General features: G+C 36.7%; 1 protein-coding gene and 1 long non-coding RNA gene across 3 annotated transcripts in view; both read left to right on the forward strand.

Moving 5' to 3' along the window:
* LOC148947496 (uncharacterized) overlaps positions 1–22,812 on the forward strand; it is a 204,854-nt gene extending 182,042 nt beyond the window's left edge. Inside the window, exon 3 of the long non-coding RNA XR_016142365.1 lies at positions 22,609–22,812. This is a non-coding gene — a long non-coding RNA (uncharacterized LOC148947496). The remainder of the gene's footprint in view (positions 1–22,608) is intronic.
* A 2,747-nt stretch (positions 22,813–25,559) lies between these two features.
* The window catches only part of Sp1 (transcription factor Sp8), a 58,348-nt gene continuing 57,573 nt past the window's right edge, over positions 25,560–26,334 (forward strand). For both annotated transcript variants that reach the window (XM_089095280.1, XM_089095281.1), the window contains exon 1: positions 25,560–25,701. In XM_089095280.1, coding sequence (XP_088951406.1) covers positions 25,609–25,701 — 93 coding nt within the window. In that variant the 5' untranslated portion in view covers positions 25,560–25,608. The remainder of the gene's footprint in view (positions 25,702–26,334) is intronic.

Consider the following 26,334-nt stretch of genomic DNA (forward strand, 5'->3'; position numbering starts at 1 on the left):
TAAAGTGGGGCTGCCTATGATATTGCTTATATGCCCTTTTGAAAACCTGCATGCACAAAGTTTTTTCCTTTAATTGAAACTCCTCCTAAACTTTCCCTAAAAGTTTTACCTTAATACCCTTAGCGGCATTAGCTACAGTAACTGTAGTTGTAGCATTAAAGTCTACACACAGCGCCTTCTGGCTAGTTCAAAATCCCCCAGAACGTACCCTTAAAGGTCTAATTTAGTAATATAATTTGTTCTTCAGATATTGCTGTGCCACCTTTTGGAAAGTCCTCATGCTCATAGTTTGTTTTGATTTAGTTCAATATCCACCTAAATATTCCTTAAAAGCTTGGCCTTAATAACCCTAGATTGCAGAGTAGCAATAGCTGTAGCAGCATTAGTGGTAGTATGCGCATAGCATCTTTGGTTTCTTTAACATGCCCCTCAACACATCCCGAAACTTTCAGCTTAATACCATCAACCGTTCTTGAAGCATGACAACCTGCGTGGGCATAGTGTTTTTCAATCCAGTTTCATTAGTTACTATAGATCCCAAAATTTCCACCTTAGTATCCTTAGCTGTAATAGTTGTAGAACTAGCATTGGTAGTAAAATTAATTGTAATATTGCCTATGCTTTAGTGGCAGTAGTAGTAATAGAAATAGTACTAATATTAACAGTAGTAGTAGCATGAGTAGAAAGCAGTAGTATTAGGATGAAAATATTTTCTTTTGGCTAGTTCAACATCTCTCACAACAAGCCCTGTTAGTTTTAACTTCACACACAAAACTGTTTCTTAGATATTGCTGTTATACCCTTTTGACAACCTGCATACAGACGGCGTTTTGTGATTCAGTTCACTTCCTCCCTCAAAACTCATTGAAAATTTCCCCTTCATATCCCTAGGCATAGCTGTAATAGTAGTCACACTAGTATTATTAATATTACTAGTAATAGTATTAACATATTGCTCTTTGATCAGCAGAACATTCCTCTCATCAAGTCCTAGAGGTTTCAACTTAATACAATTAGCCATTGCTAAGACATTGCTGATATGTCCTTTTTATAACCTGTACGTTATCATATTTTCCTCTCACTGCTCTTAGCCTTACAAGTATTATCAATAGAAGTAGTAGTAGTAGTAGTAGTAAATGCAGCAGTAACAGTAGTTTTAGTAATAGTGTGCACATATTGCCTTTTGGTGAGATGATCTTCCCCTTAAGCATTCTCCGAAAGTTCCAAATTACTACCCAAACCAATTCTTGAGATAAGCTATTTCGGGAATTTGCATGCACATAGCTTCTTTTGATTTATCTCGAATTTCACCTCAGTACTGTAGTATTGGTAGCATGCAAATATTGCCTTTTTCATCATCTCCCTTATCATTTCCTGAATTTTCCAAATTAATATACTCCATGATTCCATTGCTACGCCCTTTTGACAATCCTTATAGACATGACGTGCTTTGATTCAGTTCTAAACATTCTCTGAAAGACTGACCTGACTGCCCTTCGTCTTCTTGGAAAGTAAAGTTCAAACATGCATATCTTTCTCATTAACATATAGGGGAACACGGGGTGGAACGGGGTAAGGGGCAGAACGGGGTTAGATGACAAGAAAGGTGCTGCGCCAAGCGGCAATAGCTATAACTACTCCAGCTCGGTACAGCTGAACTACGGAATCGATGTTTGTTTAGTTTCCTTTCGTTTAATGAGAAAACCAGTTGTCTTCTAGTTATTTGCTGTTGGATTGCAACTTTTATTGATTTTGTAATAAAGGTAAGGTTAACACGCTTCTTTGCATTACATCTGTTGCTAGTCATACTTGTAGTACGTTCAATGGGCTTTGTTTTAGTCACCTTATTATTATTTTTACTTGACGTTTTTGCGTGACCATAACCTCCAAATAATAAAGCATGTTCCTGGGGTGGAACGGGTGGGGCAGAATGGGGAAGTACCCCATTCCACCCCGCACTATTTTAAACTGACCAGTCATTAAAACTGGGTCAGTAACTTTTCTTAATTTATTTTCAGATGGTCCGTGTGTATAAGAGAAAGACAAACAGACAATCATGGTCTACTGAGGCGATGAGCAATGCTGTTGTAGCGGTTATTTCTGGTCGATGTGGCTGCCTGAATGCTTCTAATGAGTTTGACATTCCTCAAACTACTCTTGAAAGATACGTTAAGAAAAAAAAGGAAAATCCTGAGTATCTGATTGATAAAACTGCAGGGAAATCTCAAGCCGTTTTTACACAAGAACAGGAACTTGAGTTTGTGACGTAGTTGAAAACTATGGAGTCGTGGTTATTTTGTCTGACTATGAAGGACTGACGTACCTTAGCTTACCAAATGGCTCAAAGAAATGGCATAGCTCATAGATTTCAAAAGGAAACAGCTGGTCAAGACTAGCTCAACGGATCTGATAAAATAATTCCTACTTTGTCTATACGCAAGCCAGAGCCAACATCTGGTGCACGAGCTATGAGATTTAATAGAGTGGCTGTGGATAGTTTTTTTTCGCTACTCACTCAATTGGTATATAAGCAAAAACTTACAGCGTCGTATATATTTAATTGTTATGAAGCTGGTGTTTTATTGAACCCTAAAAAACATTCAAAGATCATTGCTTGTGAGGTTAAACGACAAATTGGTGCAATAACTTCTGCAGAAAGGCGAGAGACCGTAACTTGCCTTATTTGCATGTCTCCAACTGGATCATACATGCCCCCGATGTTAGTTTTTCCGAGGAAGAAACTGCAGAAGGAGTTTGAGCTGGAACTACCTCCAAGGAGTTGGGCTGAGATTCACAGCACTGAAGGGATGACCGCTGAGCTATTCTTAATATGGTTTAAAAAATTTGTAGCATTTTCTAAGGCTTCAAAGGACTTTCCGTTTCTTCTCATATTAGACGGACATTGCAACCACGCTATGAACCTAGAGGTCATAGACTACGCAAGAGATAATGGTGTTTCGTTGCTTTGTTTACCCCCGCATTGTTCTCACAAGTTACAACCGCTTGATGTGTCTTTCATGAAGCATCTGAGCCTTCTCTACGCTAACGAGCTTCGAAAGTGGCTCCGTTGCAACCCAGGGATATTCGTGACGCTGTTTCAAATTTCAACGCTCTTCGGATCAGCGTTTATCGAAAGCGCCTCTATGAATACTGCAATTAAGGGGTTTAAAGCAACAGGAATTTGACCACCTAACCCAGCTATATTCTCTGATTCAGATTTCCTACCAGCTGACACTACTGACATCAAACAAGCTGAACCTTCAACACAAAAAGTGATTGAGAAACCTCCAACGACAGAGAAAGAACAAATGGGAAGATCGTCGTCCGGCTCATCTGCTGATACAGTAAATCCCCGCACTTGTAGTAAAAGGGGTGAAGGTGTTACAGTTTCTAGCCCTACCGTTGGTGTTAATGGCACCCCAGCTAAAAATGTTCAATTTAATATGGATGACAAGGCTACTCCTGGATGCTCTTGGATGACAACTGACAGGAATGACTCTCCAACTTCATTTGTTGTTTCACCTGAAAATTTAATTCCTATTCCAAAAGTCAGAGGAAGTGCAAAAAGGTCGAATCGAAGGAGGGGGAAGACTGCAGTTATAACTGATTCACCACATAAAAATGAGTTAGAGGATGCTCTAAAAGCAAAAAAGGAAAAGGAGATTGCCAAGACAGAAAGAGCACTGAAGATACTTTTTAAGAAAGAAAACAAAGCAGAAACACTAAAAACAAAAGGAAAGTGCCTGAATAAGAGGGAAAAGGTACCAAGAAAAAAAAACAAGAAGATAAAGAAACAGCCTGAAACTTACGGCAGTGATTCTGACGAGTTTTCTGACTGTGAATGTTTATATTGTTGTGAGTTTTACTCAAGGTCAACTGAGGGTTGGGTTGCCTGTTCCATATGTAGAAAATGGGCTCACAATTCCTGCACAGGAATTGATAGCGAGGACGATGAAGCTATCCTTGTATGTGAATTTTGTAATTCAGAATGAGATTAAATTGATGAAAAAATATGTTTAAAGTAGTTTTGTTGGCTTAAGCAAAATGGGAAAAGCTAAATTTTAGTTTTATTTTTTAATCAGATTAATTAATTAATTTAATTAATCATAATCTGATTAATTCGATCAAAGAATATGTTTAAAATAGAGTTGTTACCTTAATCAAAATAAATAAAAAGCCAAATAACAGTTTTACTTAGTTAGATATACTGTTTTAACTACCACCCTGTTCTGCCCCGTATACGGGGCAGAACGGAGTATTTGACACTTTTTTATATTTTAATTAAATAAATAATAATTGTGTTCAATTCTTACAATATGAGTGGGAAACTTTGTTTACAACAAAAAAATTCAAATGAATGTGCATTGTCAGTTTAATATACATATACTGATATTTAGTAATCAAAATGTTAATATTATTTGATTTATTGAAGTTATAAAACTAAAAACATTTATATTTTTTCAGTAAAGTGCAAATTTTATTCTGGCCTTGGGAAGGCATAGGGGTTTTGCGCCCAACTTATGTTAATTTCGGCTCGTTTTGAGTTTGACTCGGTTATTTCTTGTAATTTCTGTTCGTTTTGGGTTTCATTTATTTATTGATGCTGATTTTGTGGTAGTTTCGCGCTTGGTAGATTATTTGATTTTATCTTTGCTCTTTTTTTGTTTAATGGAGTTCTTTACTTTTCTTTGAAAAACTTATTTTGTAGAAAAAGTTTTTTTTAATTAATCTTTCAGTAAAACGCAAATTATTTTCTGGTCCTAGCGAATTTTTCTAAAAATGTGGTGCCAAAACATTTCTGTTGCTAAAATACTGGGTCAAAACAGTATTTAGACTGGACTAATGCTCAGAGCTATGTGCAAAGCGAAATATCGCTTCGCTTCCGGAGAGATGTCCGTAGTTGAAGAAAGACAATCTGTGACGAGGATGATGGCCGACGTTTACCCCCCCCTCCCTCCTCTGGAAAATACCCCCCTCCCCCCGTGGAAAATAAGGCTTTACAAATCTGAGAATTTTATTTGAGTTTAATTCTCTAATTTCCGTAGGGGGAAGGAGTTTTGGTACTTGTGCATTATGGATCACTCACTCAAGTTTACGCTGTGTAAAACTTGAGAACAAACCGGCTTCTTCGTTAGTTTTTTTCAGCTTAGCGCGAGAGAAGACAACGACAAGTGGCAGAACATATGGGAAATATATAATTTGGGCTGTATATTTGCACATAAGGGGGAGGGTAAAGTATTTGGACAGTTTGAAGTCAGAAAACAATTCTTTCTAGGTACATAGCCACTAAAATTACAGAAAAATAGTGAGGTATCTGGATTTTTTTTAACTAAAAAAAAAAGAAAAAGAATCCAAGTTTAAAGTAAATGTAGGCTAATGTTCCATTTAAGTATTTTTTTTAGTGACCGTTTCTCCAAGTATTAAGTATTATTATTAGGTTAAAGTAGTGCTACAATTAAGGGTTTTATGATGATTGCTCATGAAAGTTTATGTTATTTGTGCCTTTCATTTATGTTATTGTACTGTGTTTTTGGCCGTATGTTTGGCTTTAAAATACACTTATCTATCTATCTATCTAATATGCAGAACAATTGTACCCAACACATTTTGTATGCAGACCCACTATAATTACCCCCTCCCCCTAATGTGCAAAACTATAGCCCAAATATCCCAAATAGTAACAAAGAAACTAACAAAAAATCCGGCGAGTTCTTGAACTTATAACAGCGTAAAATCGAGTGAGTGGCGCAAAATACACAAGTACCGAAATTCCTTCCCCCTACGAAAATTAAAAAAATAAAACTCAAATAAAATTTTCAAATTTGGAAAGCCGTATTTTCCACGGGGGATATATTTTCCAGGGGTATTTACCGGGGAGAATTTCCTTGACGGAGATATTTTTCGGGAGGGGGGGGTGTTTACGCGGAGGAGAGGTATTTTACACTGGTTTATTTTCCGAGGGTTGTTATCCGAAGGGGGGGGGATATTTTCCGTTGGGGGTATTTTTCGGGGGGTAATTGCCGGAGGGGTAATTAAGTTGTTTTTGTTTTTTAGTTTTTTTTCCGGTTTCCCTTGGAGTTGATGTCTCTGGATTGAGTGGGATATTTATTTGAGTTGGTGAATTCATGTGTTATCCGCTGCCTAGTTTGTCATTCTGGAGATTATTAAGGTGGGCGACTGGTTATATATATATATATATATATATATATATATATATATATATATATATATATATATATATATATATATATATATGTATATTTTTTGTGTTCGTATTTTTTATCCCTTGCTCTTTCCCCGCCATGGAGCCTTATGGGGGAGATTTTGTTGATGTAGTTTTTGTTGTGCGTGTAACTGAACCCCCGTGTGACTGAACCCCAGGCAACTGAACCCCTGTAACTGAACCACCGTGTAACTGGACCACCGTGTAACTGAACCACCGTGGAACTGAACCCCCGTATAACCGAACCCCCGTGCAACTTAACCCTCGTGCTACTGAACCCTCGTGCAACTGAACCCCCGTGCAACTTAACCCTCGTGCTACTGAACCCTCATGCAACTGAACCCCCTTTAATTTAACCCTCTTGTAACTCAACTCCCGTGCAACTCAAGCCCTTTTAACTAAAACCCCGTTTAACTAAACCCCCATGTAACTGAACCCCCATGTAACTGAACCCCCCTTGCAACTGAACACCCGTATAACCGAACCCCCGTGCAACTGAACCCTCGTGCAACTGAACCCTCTTTCTACTGAACCCTCGTGCAACTCAACCACCGTACTTACATTGGGTAAAACAGAATAGGGTTATGAACCATAGTTATTTAAATATCGTATAGTTATTTGACCTTTAAACTGTTTTAAATAAAATGGCCGTCCCAAAATTTAGATCGGATGTATTTGGGGAAAAAATAGGGTGGGGTGTAAGCCCTCCGATCACTTTTAACTCCGAAAAAGTGCACTGGAAATTTTGATTTCCAATCGAATTAGCCCCAGGGGCTCCATTTGGGGGGCATGGGTGGGCCATTGCCCACCCTAATTTTTCTGGGGGGCCCAAGCTTCCTCCCAAAAAGGCCTTTTTTTTCTTTTACAAAATATACAGGAACAAAATTACAATTAGCAATTAGTCAAAATTTTGAAACTGCTACATTTATATTTAGATTAACTTAGATAATGGTGAGATTAATAGTGCAACTGGGTCTTGCACAGGGTTGCCAACTGGACATATTTTATGTCCAAGGGACATATTTCTATGTGCCTGGACATAATGACATAATAGGGCAACAAAGGACACATTTTAGACATTTGGGACATAAAGTGGAAACATTTTCCATAGTTATTATGTAAAACAAATTACTTCCATAAAAAAATGTTATTCATCACAAAATGAGTGCTAAGGCTTATATCTACTTATTTTTTAAGCTCTGTATTTATTTTCCGGGGTTGCTTGCTCTTCCCTGAAGCAAACTTTCTGAAAATGTCTTCAAGATTCTGCCTGACTCAGCACCCGAATAATCCATTGCCGTCGCTTTGGGTCCTTCGAAGGACGTGGTGGTCGGTCAGACCGAGCTAGTGGAAAACGAGACAACTCAAAGAGACACTGCGCCTGTCACTGCTCAAGAGGCACAATCTGGACGAGATACGACTCGAGATGAATAGCACCTTCGTTCAAATGGTCCTACTGATATTTCTTCATCCTCCCGCGACCATCCATGTCAACCACAGCTGCTACAGTACCCTGCACAGGTTTCAGCAAACGGCAAGCTAAGACGGTCATTTAATGTATTATGGAAAGCATCCTTTGCTTGAGTACTCAGTTAAGGAAAATTTGGTTTTCTGTTTCTGCTGCAGACACTTTGGTGGGACGTCAACCCTTCGCGGACAGAGATACGGGGCGAGGCCTTTCATCGAGACCGGCGTTAGAAGATGGAAGGACATCTCAAGCGTTCTAGAAGAGCATGTGAAAAGTGACCGCCACAGGGACAGTGCAGTTTTGTGGACGAAGTTCAAAGCTATACAAGCCAAGGAGATGCAACCCATCGCATCTGTTTTGTCAACGGACAGGAATAAGGAGATTAATAAAAACAGGGAACACGTAAAGGCTTTACTGAAAGTAACGGCCCTACTGGGGCGACTGGGTACAGCCTTTCGCGGCCACGATGAGACTGAATCTTCGGCAAACAAAGGAAATTTCGTCGAATCTTCTCACCGAGTATTCTCCACGCTTTTTAACAAGCTACAAAGACGATACGGCCACTATACGTCCCACGAATACCAGAACGATCTAATTTCAGTTATCGGATCTAGGCTTCGGTCTACAATAGTGCAAGAAGTTAGCATGCCAAATATTTTGCTGTTCTTGTCGACGAGACAAAAGATAATTCAAAAAAAGAACAGCTCGCCATTCTTCTGAGGTAATTTGACGACGGAAAAGTACGAGAAAGACCAATAGAATGCTACCATATGAGAAGCCTGGATGCTGAAATTTTAGCCAGCTTCATTCACGACACAGTGGCGAAACTTGGTCTCGACTGGAACTATTGTGTTGCTCAGTGCTACGACAGAGCAAGCGTGACGAGTGGGCCCTTCTCTGGTGTTCAAACGCAACTGAGAGCAAAAGTGCCACAAGCAATATACATTCATTGCCATGTACATAGACTAAATTTGGTCCTTGCAAACTGCGTTGAAGGTGTTGGGACTGTTGGCTCATTTTTTTTGTTAGTCCAAAATCTGTACACGTTCATTTCCAACAGCAAAACCAGACATCAGATTTTTGTCGAGTCCCAAAAGGCTACTCAACTGCCAATCCTGGAATTAGAAAGGAGTGCTGCGACAAGATGGTCATACTGGTATCGATTAATATCGAAGATAAGACTCTGATATGAATGTATTCTGGTCGTACTTTCTGCACCCAGTAAGGAAGCTGATAGTAAAACCTAATCAGAATTAATTAACCTCTGGAGGAAAGTAGAATTTTTCACAATTACCTTCTAGATTATCTATATGGAAGCAATTCTGAGAAAAATGAACTCATCTTCTGAGAATTTTGAGATAGCTTGTCTTGTAGTATACAGGATTTATACCTTGATTCAAGCAACAAGGAATTAAATAGCTGGACTGCGCTCTGACACTTCATTTGCATCGCTTTTGGAGAAGGCAAAAGAGTTTGCTGAAGGTCTCGAAATTGAAGTACCTGACGTGAATGGACCCGTGACCGGATCCTCCTCTGCGGGTCAGAAGGGAAGACCTAGAAGAACCCAAAAAATTATCAAACACCTGAAAGAATTCATGACCACTTCGACGTTAGGAAAAAACTTTGTTGAATCCGACAATAGAGCTCCAACTCTAGCGGAAGAGCTGAAAAGAGAATACCTGGAAACTGTAGATCGTCTGATTGCGGAATTTGACAGACGGTTTACTCGAAGCTCTGGACCCCAGCTCTACCAAGTTCATGGATACAGGGCCCCTCAAGCAATTCTCTGAACTTAATTCGAAATGGACATTGACCAGATTCTTCTTGAGGCCCAAGCTGGTATTGCCAAGCAGTTTTTGCTCGAGGAGGAGGCAAAGCTGAAGAACTTCATAGACGTCATCAATAATATCGAGACACTTCCAGCGGCCTATTCAGAAATTATCAAAGTTTTTCATATTGCTCCCACACTTCCTGTCATGACAGCCAGCAATGAATGCTAGTTTTCTGGACTGGAAATAGTGAAGAACTATCTGCGCTCGACCACAGGAGACGATCGTCTTAGTCACCTGCTATTGATCTTTGCAGACAAGGATTTAGTTAAAAACTTGGATTTCGACCAGCTTGTTGATGACTTTGCGAAGATGAAACCACGACGGTTCCCCTTGTTGCCTTGAGTGTTCACTGATCTGTTTCAAAATTTTTTTGTATTTTTGGATTTTGTAAATATGCTTGATCGAGCAAAGTTTCGCAGCGTCACAGTCAGAGCGTGACTCCGACTTGTACTAAAGTATTTACTGTAAGCCGTGAGCTGAGGAATTCGGCTACAGAATATACTTTAGTCAAAGCGTGAGTTTCTACAGAGGTTCGGCTTTCGTCAAGTTATAGGTTCGGAAAAGTGGAAGATTCCCAAACGGCTGTTTTTTGAACATCGCACATACCGTTTCCGCTTTCTTCAGATATCTGGCCTTTTCTGAACCTATGGAATAAGAGCAAAAGAAGTAAAGGCAAAGCAATTGAGACATTTTCCATAATTTCTACGGTAACTCCCACGGAAGGCAGTTTTTTTCGGATAAATCTAGAGGCAATTTTTTTTTATATACAAGCCTGCTTTGGGGCCCATGTTGATTGCTTGCCCACCCTAAGGTTTGGCTGAAATGGCGCCTCTGATGTGCCCCCCCCCCCAAAAAAAAAAAAAGTTCATACAAAATTTTTTGTACAAAAACCTTATGTGTTAGCAATGAGCAACTAGCTTAACTTACAGCCCTCGCCCAAGAAGCTGCTGGTGGGGTTGTTAACCCCAAAGGTATGGTTATTTGATCTTCAGACTCTTTTGAAAAAAATGTCTATTTTTTTTTTGATCGGATGTATTTGGGGGGGGGGGGGTGTCGGTTGAGAAGGAAAGGCTGATTGTCCTGTGATTACCTTTGATTCTTTGAAACTGAACTTGAACTTTCAATTTCCAATCGAATGAGCCTCCTTCAAAGTTTTTACGATCATCCCTTCTATAAAAACCTTAAATTTTAACAATTGGTAACTTGCAATAACATACAGATTACTGATACAGGTGTATCAGCAATTTTTTTTGGAACAGCTTAGCGTATTAAGATGAAACTTCTGGGTCATTTAGCTGCTACTAATGCCATTAATACTGCTGCTACTACTAATACTAATTAAATACAATTATTACTTCTACTGCTCCTACCACGACCTCTGCTACTATTTAACTAGCACTACTAAGACTACACATATCAATTTGAAAATTTGACGGAATGAGGTATTTGAGGTGGAACTTTAACTAAATCAAAAGACACTATGGGCATGCAGATGTTCAAAATGGCATATCTCAAAAAGGGATTTGTGTATTTAGTTGGAACTTTCAGAGAGTACTTAAAGGGAAAGTCAAGTCACCGAAAAAAAATATGTGCCCGCTCGGGCCTGAATTTACACCAAGGTCTCAAAACCTAAATACAAGAATAAAGCTTGTTTGCAGGAGCAATAAATTATCACTGAGTATTTTTTTACATACAAATCTGAACTGATGCAATTTATCGTTGCCATGTGCACGATAATGCGACGCTGCCTGTTCAGTACCAAGGGACTTTGAAACAACACTGGAATTTCATGGTTTCTCATAAACCGCTAGGTATCTCCCAAGAATGGTAGCTGAGAGTTCGGTATTACCCCTCTCTTTCATCACATTTCGCTCATCAGTTGTGTTCTGTTACCACACAGTTCTATGGTTACATGGTTACACACAGTAACAGTTACATGGGGGCTCAGTTACACGGGGTTTAGTTAAATGGGGTTGAGTTGCACGGGGGTTGAGTTGCACGAGGGTTCACTTAAAGGAGGTTCTGCTGCATGGGGGTTCAGTAGCACGAAGGTTCAGTTGCACGGGGTTTCAGTTGCACGGGGGTTCAGTTACACGGGGATTCGGTTATACGGGGGTTCATTTGCACGGGGGTAAAGTTACATGGGGGTTCAGTTAAACGGGGGTTTATTTAAAGGGGGTTGAGTTGCAAGGGGTTTGAATTACACGAGGGTTCAGTTAAAGGGGGTTCAGTTGCATGAGGGTTCAGCAGCACAAGGGTTCAGTTGCACGGGAGTTCAGTTGCACGGGGGTTCGGTTATACGGGGGTTCAGTTACAGGGGTTCAGTTGCTTGGGGTTCAGTTACACGGGGGTTTAGTTACAATGGAACCGTAGTTTTTTATTTATGATTTTTATTGTTAAATTATGAAATAAAAGGATGAAAAAAAGATTGATTGCTTGGTAGTCCCCTGTTTAGTTTTTTCTTATGTGGATTATTGTATCTTTTTATTTTTTTTAATAATTTTTTTTTTTTTTTTTTTTGTGTTGAGTGTGTTAAAGGTGTCAATGTGTGATGGTGAAAATGTTTTTGTTTTTTATGTATTTGTTTCATTTTGTTTCTTTCCTGTTTTTTTCCTGGCCTTAGAGCCTTACAGAGGAGTTTATATTGAAAGGTATTTTGTTGAGTTTATTGATTGAATAAAATTGATTGATTGATTGACTGAAGGTAAAAGCTTAGAACCCAGCCTACTGATCATTGCTTTGTTATACAACAGATTTATGTATTTCCAAAATTGTTCTATCTGTACTTTGTCTCTTTTAGAAACCATTCCAAAATTATATTTTGCTTTGTTATTTATTTTCTATATTTCGTAAGCGGAGCTTAAGGACATCCACGGGGATTGGCTACTATATTCCTCTAAAAAAAGTACAAAGTTTGGGGACATTTCGAATAAAATGCACAATTTTTCGGAAAAATGCTTTATTTTAAAACTTGGTCCCCTTTCTCCGCTTGATATTAAAAATTTTCCTCGGACAATTCCCCGGAACATCTCCTAATGGAAAATTGAGTTGGCAAAGAGAAAGTAAGACCAATAAAAAGAACATCGTATAGTAATTCTGTCAAATCCCCCCCGTGTAAAATCCCCTGGAAATCTCCCCCCTCCCCGGAAATTAATCTCCCTATGGAAAATTATCCCAATGGAAACCTTTATAGACTATCCCTTGATAAATTTCGGAGACAGGTTTAACGAGAAAACTATTCTGCGTAGGAATTATATTGACGAAATCACAATCTTGTTTATTTGAATTAAATTTAAAAAACAATTTGTTTAACTGAAAGTAAGGAGCAGCATTAAAACTTAAAACGAACAAAAATTATTACGAATATAAGGGGGGTTGTCCCTCCTCAATACCTCACTCTTTACGCTCAAGCTTGACTTTTTGGCCCAATTATTTAAAAATAACTCATGAAACACAAGGGCCTTTTTATTAGAATAATAAGCTTTTTATAAAAGTTCAGAAAAACTTCAGCGTAAAGAGCAAGGTATTCAGGAGGGGGCAATCCCATCATATTCGTAATCATTTCTGTTCAATTTAAGTGTTAATGCAGCTCCTTACTTTCAGTTGAAAAAAACTTGTTTTTTTAATTTAATATCTGATCGTTTTTTAATAAAGACGGGAAATCCAGCTGCTCCTCCATGGAAAATCTTTTTCCTCACTAAAAATTCCTCCGTGGAAATATCCTCCAATGTAGCACCCCTCCCTGTCAGAAAATACCCTCCCCCGAAAGGTATCTGTATATTTCCCGGTATCCAATGCTATATGTAAACTTCTTAACAATGGGCAAGTTCATAGCTTTTACCCCTTCCCCTGTGAGCTTTGGGGGGGAGGGATAAAGTCATCCTCAAACACATATTTATTAGATCTTTCGAATATGCTAAACAAAATGGCTATCTCCAAATTTTGATACAAAGACTTTGGGAAAAAATGGGCATAGGAGAGGGGCTAGTTGTCCTCCAATCTTTTTGGTCACTTAAAAAGGGCACTAGAACTTTTAGCTTCTGTTTGAAAGAGCCCTTTCCGGATATTCTAGGATTGTTGGTTCGTTGCGATCCCCCCTGGGAAGAAAAAAAATAAACACGCATCCGTGATCTTACTTCTGGCAAAAAGTAAAGAATTTCCCATTTTTGGAGATGGGAGCTTAAAACTTCTACATCAGCGTTTTCAGATACGCTAAATCTGATGGTGCGATTTTCATTAATAATTCTAGAGTTTTGAGGGGTGTTTACCCCTCCCCTTTTTTAAAAATTAGGCTAATTTACTCGGGCTCGTAGCTTTTGACCAGTAACACTAAACTTAACAAATCTTATGTATTTGGAATCAGCATAATAAGCCAATTCCTTTGATATGTTTATTGATGTCAAAATTCGGTTATTTAAACTTTCGGTTACTATTGAGCCACATCGCTCCTTACTTACAGTTCGTTACCACAAACTGTTTGATGTCCCGAAATAGCTTAAATAAAGAAGAAAAAAATATGCTTGGAACGGCAATTTTTCTCTCCCGTATGTCTGCAATCTGCATTTCGATTCGTTTCAAAGGTGAATTGATGCTTCCAAAGGAAAAGGTTTAAAAATAGTCTTGCTAGAAATTCATTTCGCTGGCCAAGATCTCAATGAATGAGACAAGTGTTTCAATATATCACCTCTAATAACCTATCAAGTGTGTTTCTAGAACTGTTGATAGAAAGGTTTTGGTTATGGTTTGACATAAAATATGCATCGTCATTAAGACTGGCTTTTACCACGCCCACTTTTTGGTTTCTTGGTCGATTCATGAAGATAAACAGACGAGCTTTTGACAGGGCGGTATTCCTTTTATTCTCTTCAATAATGCAGATTTGTCAAAGTTTAATAATTTAAAAAATTCAGATTCTCCCTCAAGATGTTTTAATATAAGTAAAATCAGATGCGCACTTGGAGGGGAGGGGGCTGAATCCTCCCCGGGAATCATGCGTGTCCATAAGCTGAATTCCAAGGGGGAGGACCTCGTCAGGGTGGGGGGGAACCTCGTCTAAATGGCACTTTCAATGCTATATAATAGAAATCTCAGAACAAAAATATAAAAATAAGGCAGCATCATTCAGCCGGGGGGCGGGGCTCCCTCCTGCCCCCCCCCTTATGGGCGCCGATGCCAGGAATTTTCATTCAACAGCAGCGTGTTTAAAATGCCCCAGATAACTCCGTACTTAGCTAAAATCTATTTGAATTCTTAAATAAGAAATTATAAAAATTCAAGTTAACTTGTTTAAATTGTATATTTTGGTTCTTACTGTTATATTCACGTTACTTACGTATTATACCGACCACACACAAGAAGTGAAGTTAGGTTAGAAATATACCAAAATATGATGAAAATGCTTTAGTAACAAAATTATGGACACTACAAAGCAGGTTGTCCAGAACGCATTGTATTAAATACCTAAGCTAACCTTCTCTATATATTAAATATTTAGTTAAATACACCTGCATAGTAGTTTATCTCACTCAGGCTAAGCTTATTATCTCCGAGTGCACACAGTGAAACCGGTTTCAAACAGACCAAGAACAACAGTGTGGTTGGTATAATACTTAAGTGCCTACCTTTTATGCCCTTGCAATAAGCGTTGTTACGACAAATCTGTAGCTGTAACTAGCACAAACATGACAAAGTTCTTATGTCATTGAATTCATTAGTCTCAAATATATCCATTGACCAAACTAACGACATCATTTCATAACTATATAAGTCACCGAAATTATGAAATAACCTTGCTCAAAAATAGGAATATTGTCCTTTTTTCAAAAATTTTCTGTAAATTATTGATTTATTTTCAATATAAAAAACCAAGTACACAAAATTTCAAAAATGTAATTCGAAATGTAATGGAATGTTGTCAAAATAGTCTTTTTTGACATATGAAAGTCACAGGAGAACAGAAATAGAAACATACAAATAAGTGCCCGGGGAAAAAAATCTTAGTGACTCTGTTTTTGATAAAATAAAATAAATAAATAAATAAAAAAAATACTCGAAAAAACAAATTCGACTCTGTTATTTTTAAAACCATTTTTAACAAATTGGAAAAGTTTTTCTTATTAGAGTCTGTTGATAATCGGAAAAGATTTGAAAACTTTTATATAAAAATCGACTTCAATTCTCTGATGGGAAAACGTTTCAAAATTTAACCCCAATCCCACCCTATGAATAGGCAAAAGAGCTATATTTCAGCTTGATGTTCAGAAGCCGTAAAGCGCCCTTCTTTGTTTCAGTTTTCCTTATTGTTTATTTTTTCCTTTTTTCTATACGTTTTGTTTCATTTAGTTTAGTTTGTTTGCTGTTTTCTGGAGGTGGATCCGAAATATTCTGACTTGCATTATTATTACTGAAAAATTACTTTTTTTTATATTCCACTCTTCTATTTAAAGCATCATGCCCGTTTTTCTACATTTTTATTTCGTTTTATTTTTAAATAAAATGGCTCTGTGGCTTAGGAAATTATTTTTGATAAAACACTAAAGATAAATTTTCTTACACACATGATATTTTTACTTTCTTCCCCGGGAAAAAATTAAGGAACTTGCCCCCATCCCTTGATAAGGTTTTCTTTTATTTCTGAGCTAATGGTTTCAAAACTCCTTTGTATAAGAATGGATCTGTGATTGTGGATACGGGGGCAGGGGGGGGGGGGGGTTTGCTGTTCATCCTCTTCCTGGAGATGATGAAAAGATTACAATTTTATTTTGGTACGTGTATGAGATACCCCCTACCTAGTACTTTTCTAATATGTTTCTCTAGCGCTCAATCCTAATGAAATATAACAAACTAAGGCAAAAATATAATAATGTAGAGACAAATATGGGCTATATACTTGCACGTTTGGGGGGTATGGTGGGGTAAAGTATAGCGGGTTTGCATGCCTTATGTATTACATACGATTATGCTGCATATTATATAGTAAGAACTGTTTTCTAACTTCACACTGTTCAAATACTTAACCCCCCCCCCCCCGTAATGTGCAAATATATAGCCCAAATCATATATTTTCCATCTATTCTGTCGCTTCTCTTTGTCCTGTGTCACGCTAAGCTGAAAGAAATTAACGAAAAAAAAACCGGTTCTATAATGCGTCAATGAAAGAAACAACTTGAGCGGTAGGGGTCAAATCATTCAACTGCCTTTGTTTTTTACATATAGGGGTGTCAATTCACGAAAATTAATGGGTGAAGAGTAAAATGTGTCTTTTAAATCAAGCGGAGGGGGGTCGGATTTTGTTTCCTTTCGAATAAAAACACCAAAAAGAAGGAAAGAATTCTGGAGGTCCCTGTTTATCCCCTTCTCCCGTCCAAATTACGTCCCGGATGACATGCATGATATTTTTACTTTATTCCCTTAGAGAAAATTACGATAGTTTTCCTCCATGGATGACATAGTTTTTATACATACCAAGATATATGCCATATTCCATGAGTTTTGTTTCTAACAACCGGTTTTAGCAGATTCACGAGATGTGTAGCTAAGGACTTCAGTGCCCGGGGACAATGATGGTTTTACCCCTCCCCCCGTCACTACCACAATATAAATAGGTAATAATATTGACGTGAAAAAAAAGAATCTTAGTTTGGCACTCCTCAGAGGCTGCATGCGAGGACAACCGCCCCCCTTTCCCACTCCTATAAACGCCACTAGATGCCACATGCCGTATGTAAATTAATCTTTTCGGTACTCCTGTACTAAACGGACTCTTTTTATGCAGTGCTAGTTTGGTTAATGCTAATGAAATAAAATAAAATAGGATGAATATATAATAGTTTAGAAACAAATTTTGGCTATATATTTGCACATTAGAGGGGGGGGGGGTCAAAGCATACCATATATTAAATACGTAACCTAACCTAACCTATGTACCTCCCCCCCTAAGCCCCAAAAACAACAGTTTAAATATCGTATTCGCAATGAAAACCACGCTATACATTGCATTACCCTATAGCAGTGTCTTGAATTAAACCGTCAAAAACCGGTTTTTCGTGACTGGTTTCCATTGCAGTATACAAAAGAGTACGTTTAATACAGGAGTACCATCATTTCTAATACTTTTTTGTACTTTAGATTGTACTTTCACTCAGCTTAATCACGAACAATCTCATAATTAAAACTTCATCCTTCACATAAACAATCAAATGTGGGTGGGGTAAGGGGTAAAATATCAAGAATTCTTCTACGGTTTTCACATATAATTAAGACTGGGAAATATATAATGGTTGGTAATGATTGGGCGTGGTTTAATTGAAGTTGTTAATTAACTTGGTTGGAGTTTCCAACATTCGTAAGACTATCTCAACTAATGATGCTTTTGTTTGTTTTGGCTGTTTTGCTCAGGCTTGTCTGGATTTTAATTTTGTAATTTTTGTGGCTTATATAATTGTTTTATGTTTATGATTGTCTCATCGTTTGTCATTATCTCTAAAACCGTAGTTTAAACTTGGAATATCGTATCTACCCTGTTGCCTAAAATTCATAAAATACAGAAATAAAACAAACGAGACTTAGAAAAAGTCAATGTATCTCCAGAAGTCTTTCCAAGGGAGGGGAGAATCCTGGATAAGATTTCTAAAGAAGATGGCTGAGTTTGAATAAATTTGTGCAATGGTAATAAAATAAAATTCTTTAAATGTTTTAAACGGCTTAGCATATTCTATTAGTAATAGCCTATATTCTCCAAATTGAAAATGACATGGTTTTACGTAAATATATCTGAGGATGCATCATATACAATACAGGAACACCAATTAGGGGGGGGGAGGGATTTTGAAAATTACTTCTTTTCGTGTTTTCTTTAAAAAAAATTGAAAACAAATAAAAAAAACTCTGGGTTTAGACTAACACCTGTTTTCGTGGCCCTTATAAAAAAAAAAGTTTTTCTTGTATATTTGTGAATTAACACCCCAGATATAATGAGAAGCAGGTATATTTGTAATTGAAGGAGACAAGGCTGTATCCTGAGGGAAGAATTAGGAGGTCTGAACCCCCCCCCCCAGTCCAAAATGTCTGTCCGACTCGTAAAAACGTAACAAAAACGAATCTAAACTAACTTTTGATGCGTTCTTTTAAGTTTTTTTTACCCCCCACCCCCTGAAAAAAAATCCTGTATACGCTCTTGGAAGTAGAAGAATCAGGTCTGTGCTCCACACCGCCCCGCTCTCGTTGCCTGTCCCCACAATTTATTATTGCACTTCTTCATAGCTCATCTTTGAACTCCGAACCAGTTTTGTTTTCTAAGATTGAATGGCGATAAAAAGAATTAGTCCTAAGACATTTTTTGAACCCAAATTAATTTAATACTTTTTAAGAGTGAAATAAATAGCATAAGTTTCAAGGCATTAATATTTAAAGATCAATTATGCATTTTAGTCAGACAATTTCTTAGATTAGCACGATTTATGGATCGTGTATTTCAGATTATAGCAGGCCTATAGACCTGCTATAATCTGGCTCAGATTATAGGCTCAGATTATATAGGCTCAGATTATAGCACGCAAATGACCAGCTGAAATATTTTTCGACTTTCAATTGAAATTTCGGCCAGGAAAGCATAACGTTATTTAGAATGTTGCAGAAATATTCACTTGTTGATTACATCTAGCATACAAAGGGAGGAGGGGGAGGTAAGAAACTCAAAAATATTGAATTGAAGTTATCAAGTATTTTGCAATAGGTTGCATAGGTTGCATCAAGACTGGGCTGGGTAATTGTAGACAGAGAAAAGCCAAGACAGATAGTCCAAGTAATTGAGAGGCAAATGTTTAAATGGCTGTGGCACGGGTAAATGGCAGGAGTATGAATGACTCTCTTATTGGACACATACTTGTCAGGTTAGTTTTTGGAAAGGCATGCCTGCCTAGAGTCTTAGGCATGCTGATCAAGAATTTAAAAAAGAGGCAAACAAGGCACACCGGCCTATGGTCTTAAGAAGGCTGACCAAGAATTTAAAATTGACATAGGACGATAAATTTGCTTTAAATAACAAGCAAAACAATCGTTTAAAGCCATCTTTATCTTTCAAATAGTACCTATTCGTTGCCTAAGCTTAGCCCCACATTCGGAAAAAAATTTGAATTTTTCACACATATTCCACACTTCCTTTTCATTTCCAATTTAACAAAAATATATTAATAAAGGGTAATTTTATAATGAGACAATGAAAAAATACATTTAATACATAAGCAATAATTAAAGTCCGAATATTTCGGACTCACATCCAGCAGTCGATGGGAAAAATAGTTAAAGTCCGAATATTTATAAATTAAATTAATTAATTAATTAAAGTCCGAATATTTCGGACTCACATCCAGCAGTCGATGGGAAAAATAGTTAAAGTCCGAATATTTATAAATTAAATTAATTAATTAATTAAAGTCCGAATATTTCGGACTCACATCCAGCAGTCGATGGGAAAAATAGTTAAAGTCCGAATATTTATAAATTAAATAAATTAATTAATTAAAGTCCGAATATTTCGGACTCACATCCAGCAGTCGATGGGAAAAATAGTTAAAGTCCGAATATTTATAAATTAAATAAATTAATTAATTAAAGTCCGAATATTTCGGACTCACATCCAGCAGTCTTTATCGATGGGAAAAATAGACTAAATAAACGTATAAAAAACGAAAAAAGCGCATTCAAATAAAAATGGAAAAACTATCAACCATAACATGTCAAAACAACAAATTAATATGTCTGGTATGTGTACATTAGCCTACACGTCCAAATAATCTTCTGAATTGGAATTTTATATAAGAGACTATTTCGTCAATATAAGAGACTGTTTCGAATACCGAAACTTTTGCTTTTAGACCCTGTGTCTTGGATCAAATGAAGGCAAGCGAAAAGCAGATCGCCCTTATATATGATCGCCATAACATTGGATAAAAAATTGGAACTATAGAAGGGGGTAAATAATAAAGTTTTAAATAGATCAAGATGGAAGATGGACACAGGCACGTACGCAGGAATTTGTTTCGGGGAAGGGCCAATTTGTTTCGGGGGGGGGGCCAAATCCTTCAAACCCATTATTCTGTGAGAAAAATTAGAAAATTATGGGAAAATGAAAAAAATCGTGAGATTTCGGGGGGAGGGACGGGCCCGGTGCCCCCCCCCCTGTGTACCTCCCTGGATGGACATGTGAACCTGTGCTGACCTTATGTGGCTTGGTTCTGCATTGATTTGTTTGCAGTAGCAGTAATGTGTCACTTATAATACCCTAAAAACGTATTTAATAAAAACGATTCTCAAAATTTACTAAGATTTAGTCCCTTTTAGCCTCATTCAATCTTAGAAAGGTAAAATAACGACAGAAAATTTGTCATTTAATCAAAATACTTCTTAAGTTAGAATTTTTTTAATTAAATAATTTCTTGGGCTTCACTATCTTTCCATTTATAGAAAAAAAACGAAATGAAATATATAAATGATGGGCAAAATTATTACTAAAATAGCAGGAATATATACTATATATACTATTAAATACATCATGTATAAAATTAATACCAAAAAATACATACTACTAAGTGAACATTTACTAAAAATTTTCTGAATATTTCGGCTTCGTCTGTGGAAGCTCTTTTCAATGAAAAAACGAAGGAAAACGAAGGATGAAACAGCTAAAGAATGCAAGAAAATTACAAAAGTTTACAATGAATGTCATGAAACAAAAAGAGAAGGTGAAAAACAAAAGAATTCACATCTGATACTATATTTGTTATTTTGCAAAAGTTTTGAACAACTACAATATGATCAGGGGTGGATCCAGGGGGCAGTTTCACAGACACAAGCCCCTCTTTTAGAAGGCCAAAAATTGCACTAATTACAGGGTCAGAGGATCAAGAAATTTCGATATAGGAACCAAATTTTTACCAGCGGCACTAAAGATTAACTTTGTGTCCACCCCAGAGTATGGTTGCAAAACACAATCCAAATCTAATTAATCTGAGGCTTAATTAATGTGTTGAGGCTTAATTAATTTATGTGTGGGTTTTTTCCATGAACTCGAGTAGGTTTTTAAGCCATTATGCTTTGTTCTAAATTGAAGATACGTAGTTTTAATCTTTTATATCCCATAAATCTAGATTTAGCAGCGATATGAAACTTAAGTACTTTCCTTTAATTTCAAATGTGTTGTAAATCTATTTCTCTAAGTTTCATCTTTAGTCTATGATAAAAAATTTGTTTCAGTTCCTCAGAGATCAGTGCCCTTCGGAGGGAGAAGGGGTTGAGACTGATGCTTCCAAAGACCTTACTGGGTTATAATATAGACTCTTTATCCATCCCTTAATGATTCATTCACCTGTTCAGGGGCCCTACTAAGGTAGAGGGGGAGCTAGAGCCCACCCAGACTTTGAAAAATACCTTTTGTGCGTCTTCATTTAAAAGATTAAAAAACAATACTCACCTCCACCCTTGAATCGGTTAATTGGCACCACTGTACCTAAATCCAATAAATGTAGAAAAAAGGTAATATTCAGAATATTACCGAAAATACGTACAATCTGTATTCTGATTTTGATTCGTTCCGTATTGGAAACACTATCTATGACTGAACTAAGGGGAGCTTCAGTTAAAATTAATGTTTCTCCACATATCTCAATTATGAACAATTTATTTTGTTGGAAGTTAAAATTGTTAAAAAGTTTTAAATCAACTTTTACCAGAAACGCTTTATTATAACTATTTTTTGGAGATAAATATAAGTATGAACGTAAATATAACAAAAAAACATTTTTATTAGAGTTTTTGGCAAAAAACAGAAATGGAAATGGCCTACTAATTTACTACATAAGTAACTGAACCATGGACTAGCCTCCCATTTTTGGTTCATACGGAATTTAGTATTGAGTCATTGAACTGCTGTCTAGTGTATACTTAATTTTATTTAAATCAATTTAACTCTGTTTAATTTAAATTAGAAATTATTTTATAATTTAATTTATCAAGTCAGTTAACCATCTACCTAATAAATGTAATTTAGTCGTTACTAATTTTTAAATTGTTTTCTGTTATTGTTACAGCTTATATCGAAGGGCTGCCAAACCTCAGAAGTCCTCTACACCGTGTGGCGTGTGCCAAAAGTGCCAAGGGTGGCGGAACTGTGCCAAGCTTCATGGAACTGTGCGAAGCGTTACGAAGCTGTACCAATTGTGGCAGAAATGTGCCAAGCGTGGTGGAACGCTTCCAAGCGTGGTAGAACTGTGCCAAGCGTGGTGGAACTGTGACAAGAGTGACAGAACTGTGTCCAGAGTTTTGGAGCTGTGTGGTATACTTGCCGTTTCAAGATATACACCAGGGGTCAAGAAGTCGGCAGCTCCCCATTCACATCATTCTTGTTTTCCTTTTTTCCTTTTGTAGTTAATAGTTTTTTTGTTCCTTTTTTGCCATTACTATTTTGGAGGAAATATTAAATAACATAAATATATAAATAATATTTAACTAATGTTAGTAAACCAATTTCAATCTCTTCTATAGTCTGCATTTAGGGCCAATATAGCTGCATGTAGCCAATTCTTATGTGAAATAAAAAGAAGTTCTTATGTGAAATGAACTTCTTATGTAAAAGAAGTTCACAATTCTTATGTGAACTCTAAAAAGAAGAAAAAGAAAACTTTTCAAGTCCTTGATTATTTTATTTTCGTGAAATTGTCTATTGATTTTAAGAATATTCAAATGCTAGGATACAGTCATAACAAAAACGATTGTAGGGGAGCTCAGAAAAGAGTAGAAAATTCAAAAAATCTGATTGGTTGGCTGGAACCACCTCTGAGAAGTTCTGGACCGGCTCAAAAGGAGACAAATACCCTTAGACCTGTTGATGAGGCTAGTATTTTATTAGGCCTACATCTGACAAACGTCATAGCTAAAACTGTTCAAAGCGTATTGATATGTTATTTTCTTTCCAAAGTATTTTCCGTACGTTAACCTAGCCCTCCCCCTTTCATTCTGTCTCTTTGATTGCAATTCTACTGACCAGATATCATGTAAATATGTCTTAATAAAAAATCCGTTGTATGTTTCACAAATTTATGGGGATATACGGAGAAGGATTTATTTAGATTTTTTGATAAAGATACCATTTTCTTTGTTTTCAATTTTTCGATGAGAATACCAAAAACGGGTAATTTTTCAAAAACTTTAAATCCCCGTGGGATTTCCCCTGCTGCCTCTCTCCTATCTTTGTGCACTTGTTTTATAAGTTTAGGTATTATTAGAATGGTTGGTACTTGTCTAGAATCCAGAAAACACGCGAGAAATGTATTGCAAAAATCAGATAGCCATTACCCGCGGTATTTATAAGAGACGCTGCATAAACAAAGGGTTTCTTACTCCGGGAACTATATTTAAACTTTAGTTTTTCGGGGGGTTTAGGAGGAATAAAAGGTACCTATGTTTGGTTAGGTTACACATTTATTATATGCTATTTTTTACCCCCTAATGTGTAAATATATAGCCCAAATTTGCTTCTGAACTATTATATTTTTATCCTATTTTGTTTTATTTCATTAGCATTAACGAAACTTTATTTATCGCATGTTTTCTGGATTCTAGAGAAGTACCGAATTTTCTTTAGAGAAAAAAAAGGTTTTTAAGAATATAATCTCTATTCCAGACTTTAAATATAAAATCATTAAAACGGCATGAATGGACAAAAAAACTTGAGTTGTTTTGACATGTCTTAATATTGGCCTACATTAACTAAGAGCTGTTAGCAAGGCTGTTTCCGGGGGGTAGGGTTTTTAAACCCCAGCCCCCCCCCCCAAAAAAAAAAATTGTCTGACTCGTAAAAACGTAAAAAAAAGTGAATATAAAACCAAGTTTTTTTTTTGTTTTTTAAAGTATTTTTAGTGCTCCCCCCAAAAAAAATCTTTTAAAGACACCCCCCCCCCAAATCCGGAAAAATGATCATATATGTCCCTGGCTGTTAGGGTACTCTTAGATGGACTGCATTGAGTAAGTTGACCTATCTTTTGGCTTTCTTATGGATTGGTACTTGTATATCTTTAAAAATATATAATATTTAGAAGTACTAGCATACATAGGGCAGTGGGCGGACTTTTAACTCCCCTCTCGTGGAAGATAAAATTACACTAAATGCGAAAATTTTTAATTATTGTGATAAATATGTCAATTTTTCGGAAAACTAAATACTTACTACCGGTTATAAATAAATTCACGGAATCATTTAAATACGGAAGACATTAAGTTTATGTAGCAACAATCAAGTTGACCGTTAGGTCGTCTGATATTACCACTTATATGTGGTAGGGTGAAGGGTTAACATAGTCCTTTAGCTATATCCACTGAAAATATTTTTCTGGCCATTTTCTATTTCAAAAGCTAGCTGCGAGCACCCATCATCGGAGGGGCATTTCTTATGAATCTAATAAGATCGGTAACTAGCTTGTCTAACGCAAAAGTTAACAGACTCTATTACGAATTCAATATAATGCTCCAATAATTTTCACCCATAAAAATTTCAGCCCCGCTAGTTTCGAATAAGGCTTGGCATTTTAACAATCTTTCTCTTTATCCACTAATTGCATACATCTTAAATAGCCAGAATTAAACGAATATTCAAAGGAGGGGTTGTCTACCTTCTTTTCATACTTATTTGTAACTTAAGCATTCAAAAAATGTACATTTTCATTATTCCTAACACGCTTTCGTGTTTAAATGATGTACGTACAAGAATAGGACGCACTTCTTCCCTTTTAATAACAATGATTTTATTCAAGTACATGTTCGAGACCACCCAAATTTCGTTTTTCCTTATAATTTCGACTCCACCCCCAGCCCACCTGTGGGCGTTAATCTACACACCCCCTTTTCGCTTGATCTGTCATATTTTGCGCTTTCACCCAATGGGATTATTGCTTTATATTAAGCTCCGCCTTTTTAAGTCAATTTTTGTCTCGGAACGTTCAATTTTACCTGCCTACTTATCAGTTATGTGTCAGATATCAAAGTGTTAAGAAGTTGAAAAGGATTGTAGTTTTTTTCATTTACGCTTGTTACGAATGTTAACCGACGTATCAGCCAGTATGTTAAGTCGTGCTGGACTGTATCCGACTGCACATCAGACTACTGTTGGACTGCACGAAAAACAAATGGTGAGCTGTTTCATAATGGCTTAATCAAATTGATTTTATTGACTGTCATGAGGGTGTATCCGACACTTAGGTGTCGGAATCCATCTTGAGAATAGAGTAAAAGAAGGTCCTATCAATTATGTTATTATTGTTTTTTTTTATCTCATAGCTTTAAGCACTCATCAAGTTTTTGGTAATACGCCAAAAAAGCGTCTCTGGGGGTGAGTCTTTGGCTTTGTTTTAACCCTAAAACATCGAAGTCTTGGGACGTCGAACACAAACATCTATATTTTTATATCCTCTTACCAATTCGTATTTTTTATTTTTTTATTTCGGCCCACTACCAACAACCAAAACAAAATTTCCCTTTTACACTTGTATGTTCTACCGTATGAAAACAGATCGAAATTAATTTAGTTGCCCTGTTTTTCTAAAATTCCAACCATACACTAACGGTAATTTTATAATTTGCAAAATAGATAGTTCCATCGATTTTTTTTTTTTTTACAGATTCAGATTAATACAATATTTACAGATAACTTAGTTTGATATTAGCTTTACTATCGCTCTAATACATTATTTAAAGTCAATTATCATTAAGATAAGCAAATATAGTTCATGGATTCTAAGAGTGTGGAAACCATGGAAATAGTT

This window comes from Artemia sp. Qi Xiang Cuo, chromosome 10, assembly GCF_049724085.1.
Source record: "Artemia sp. Qi Xiang Cuo chromosome 10, ASM4972408v1, whole genome shotgun sequence".
NCBI classification, from domain to species: domain Eukaryota; kingdom Metazoa; phylum Arthropoda; class Branchiopoda; order Anostraca; family Artemiidae; genus Artemia; species Artemia sp. Qi Xiang Cuo.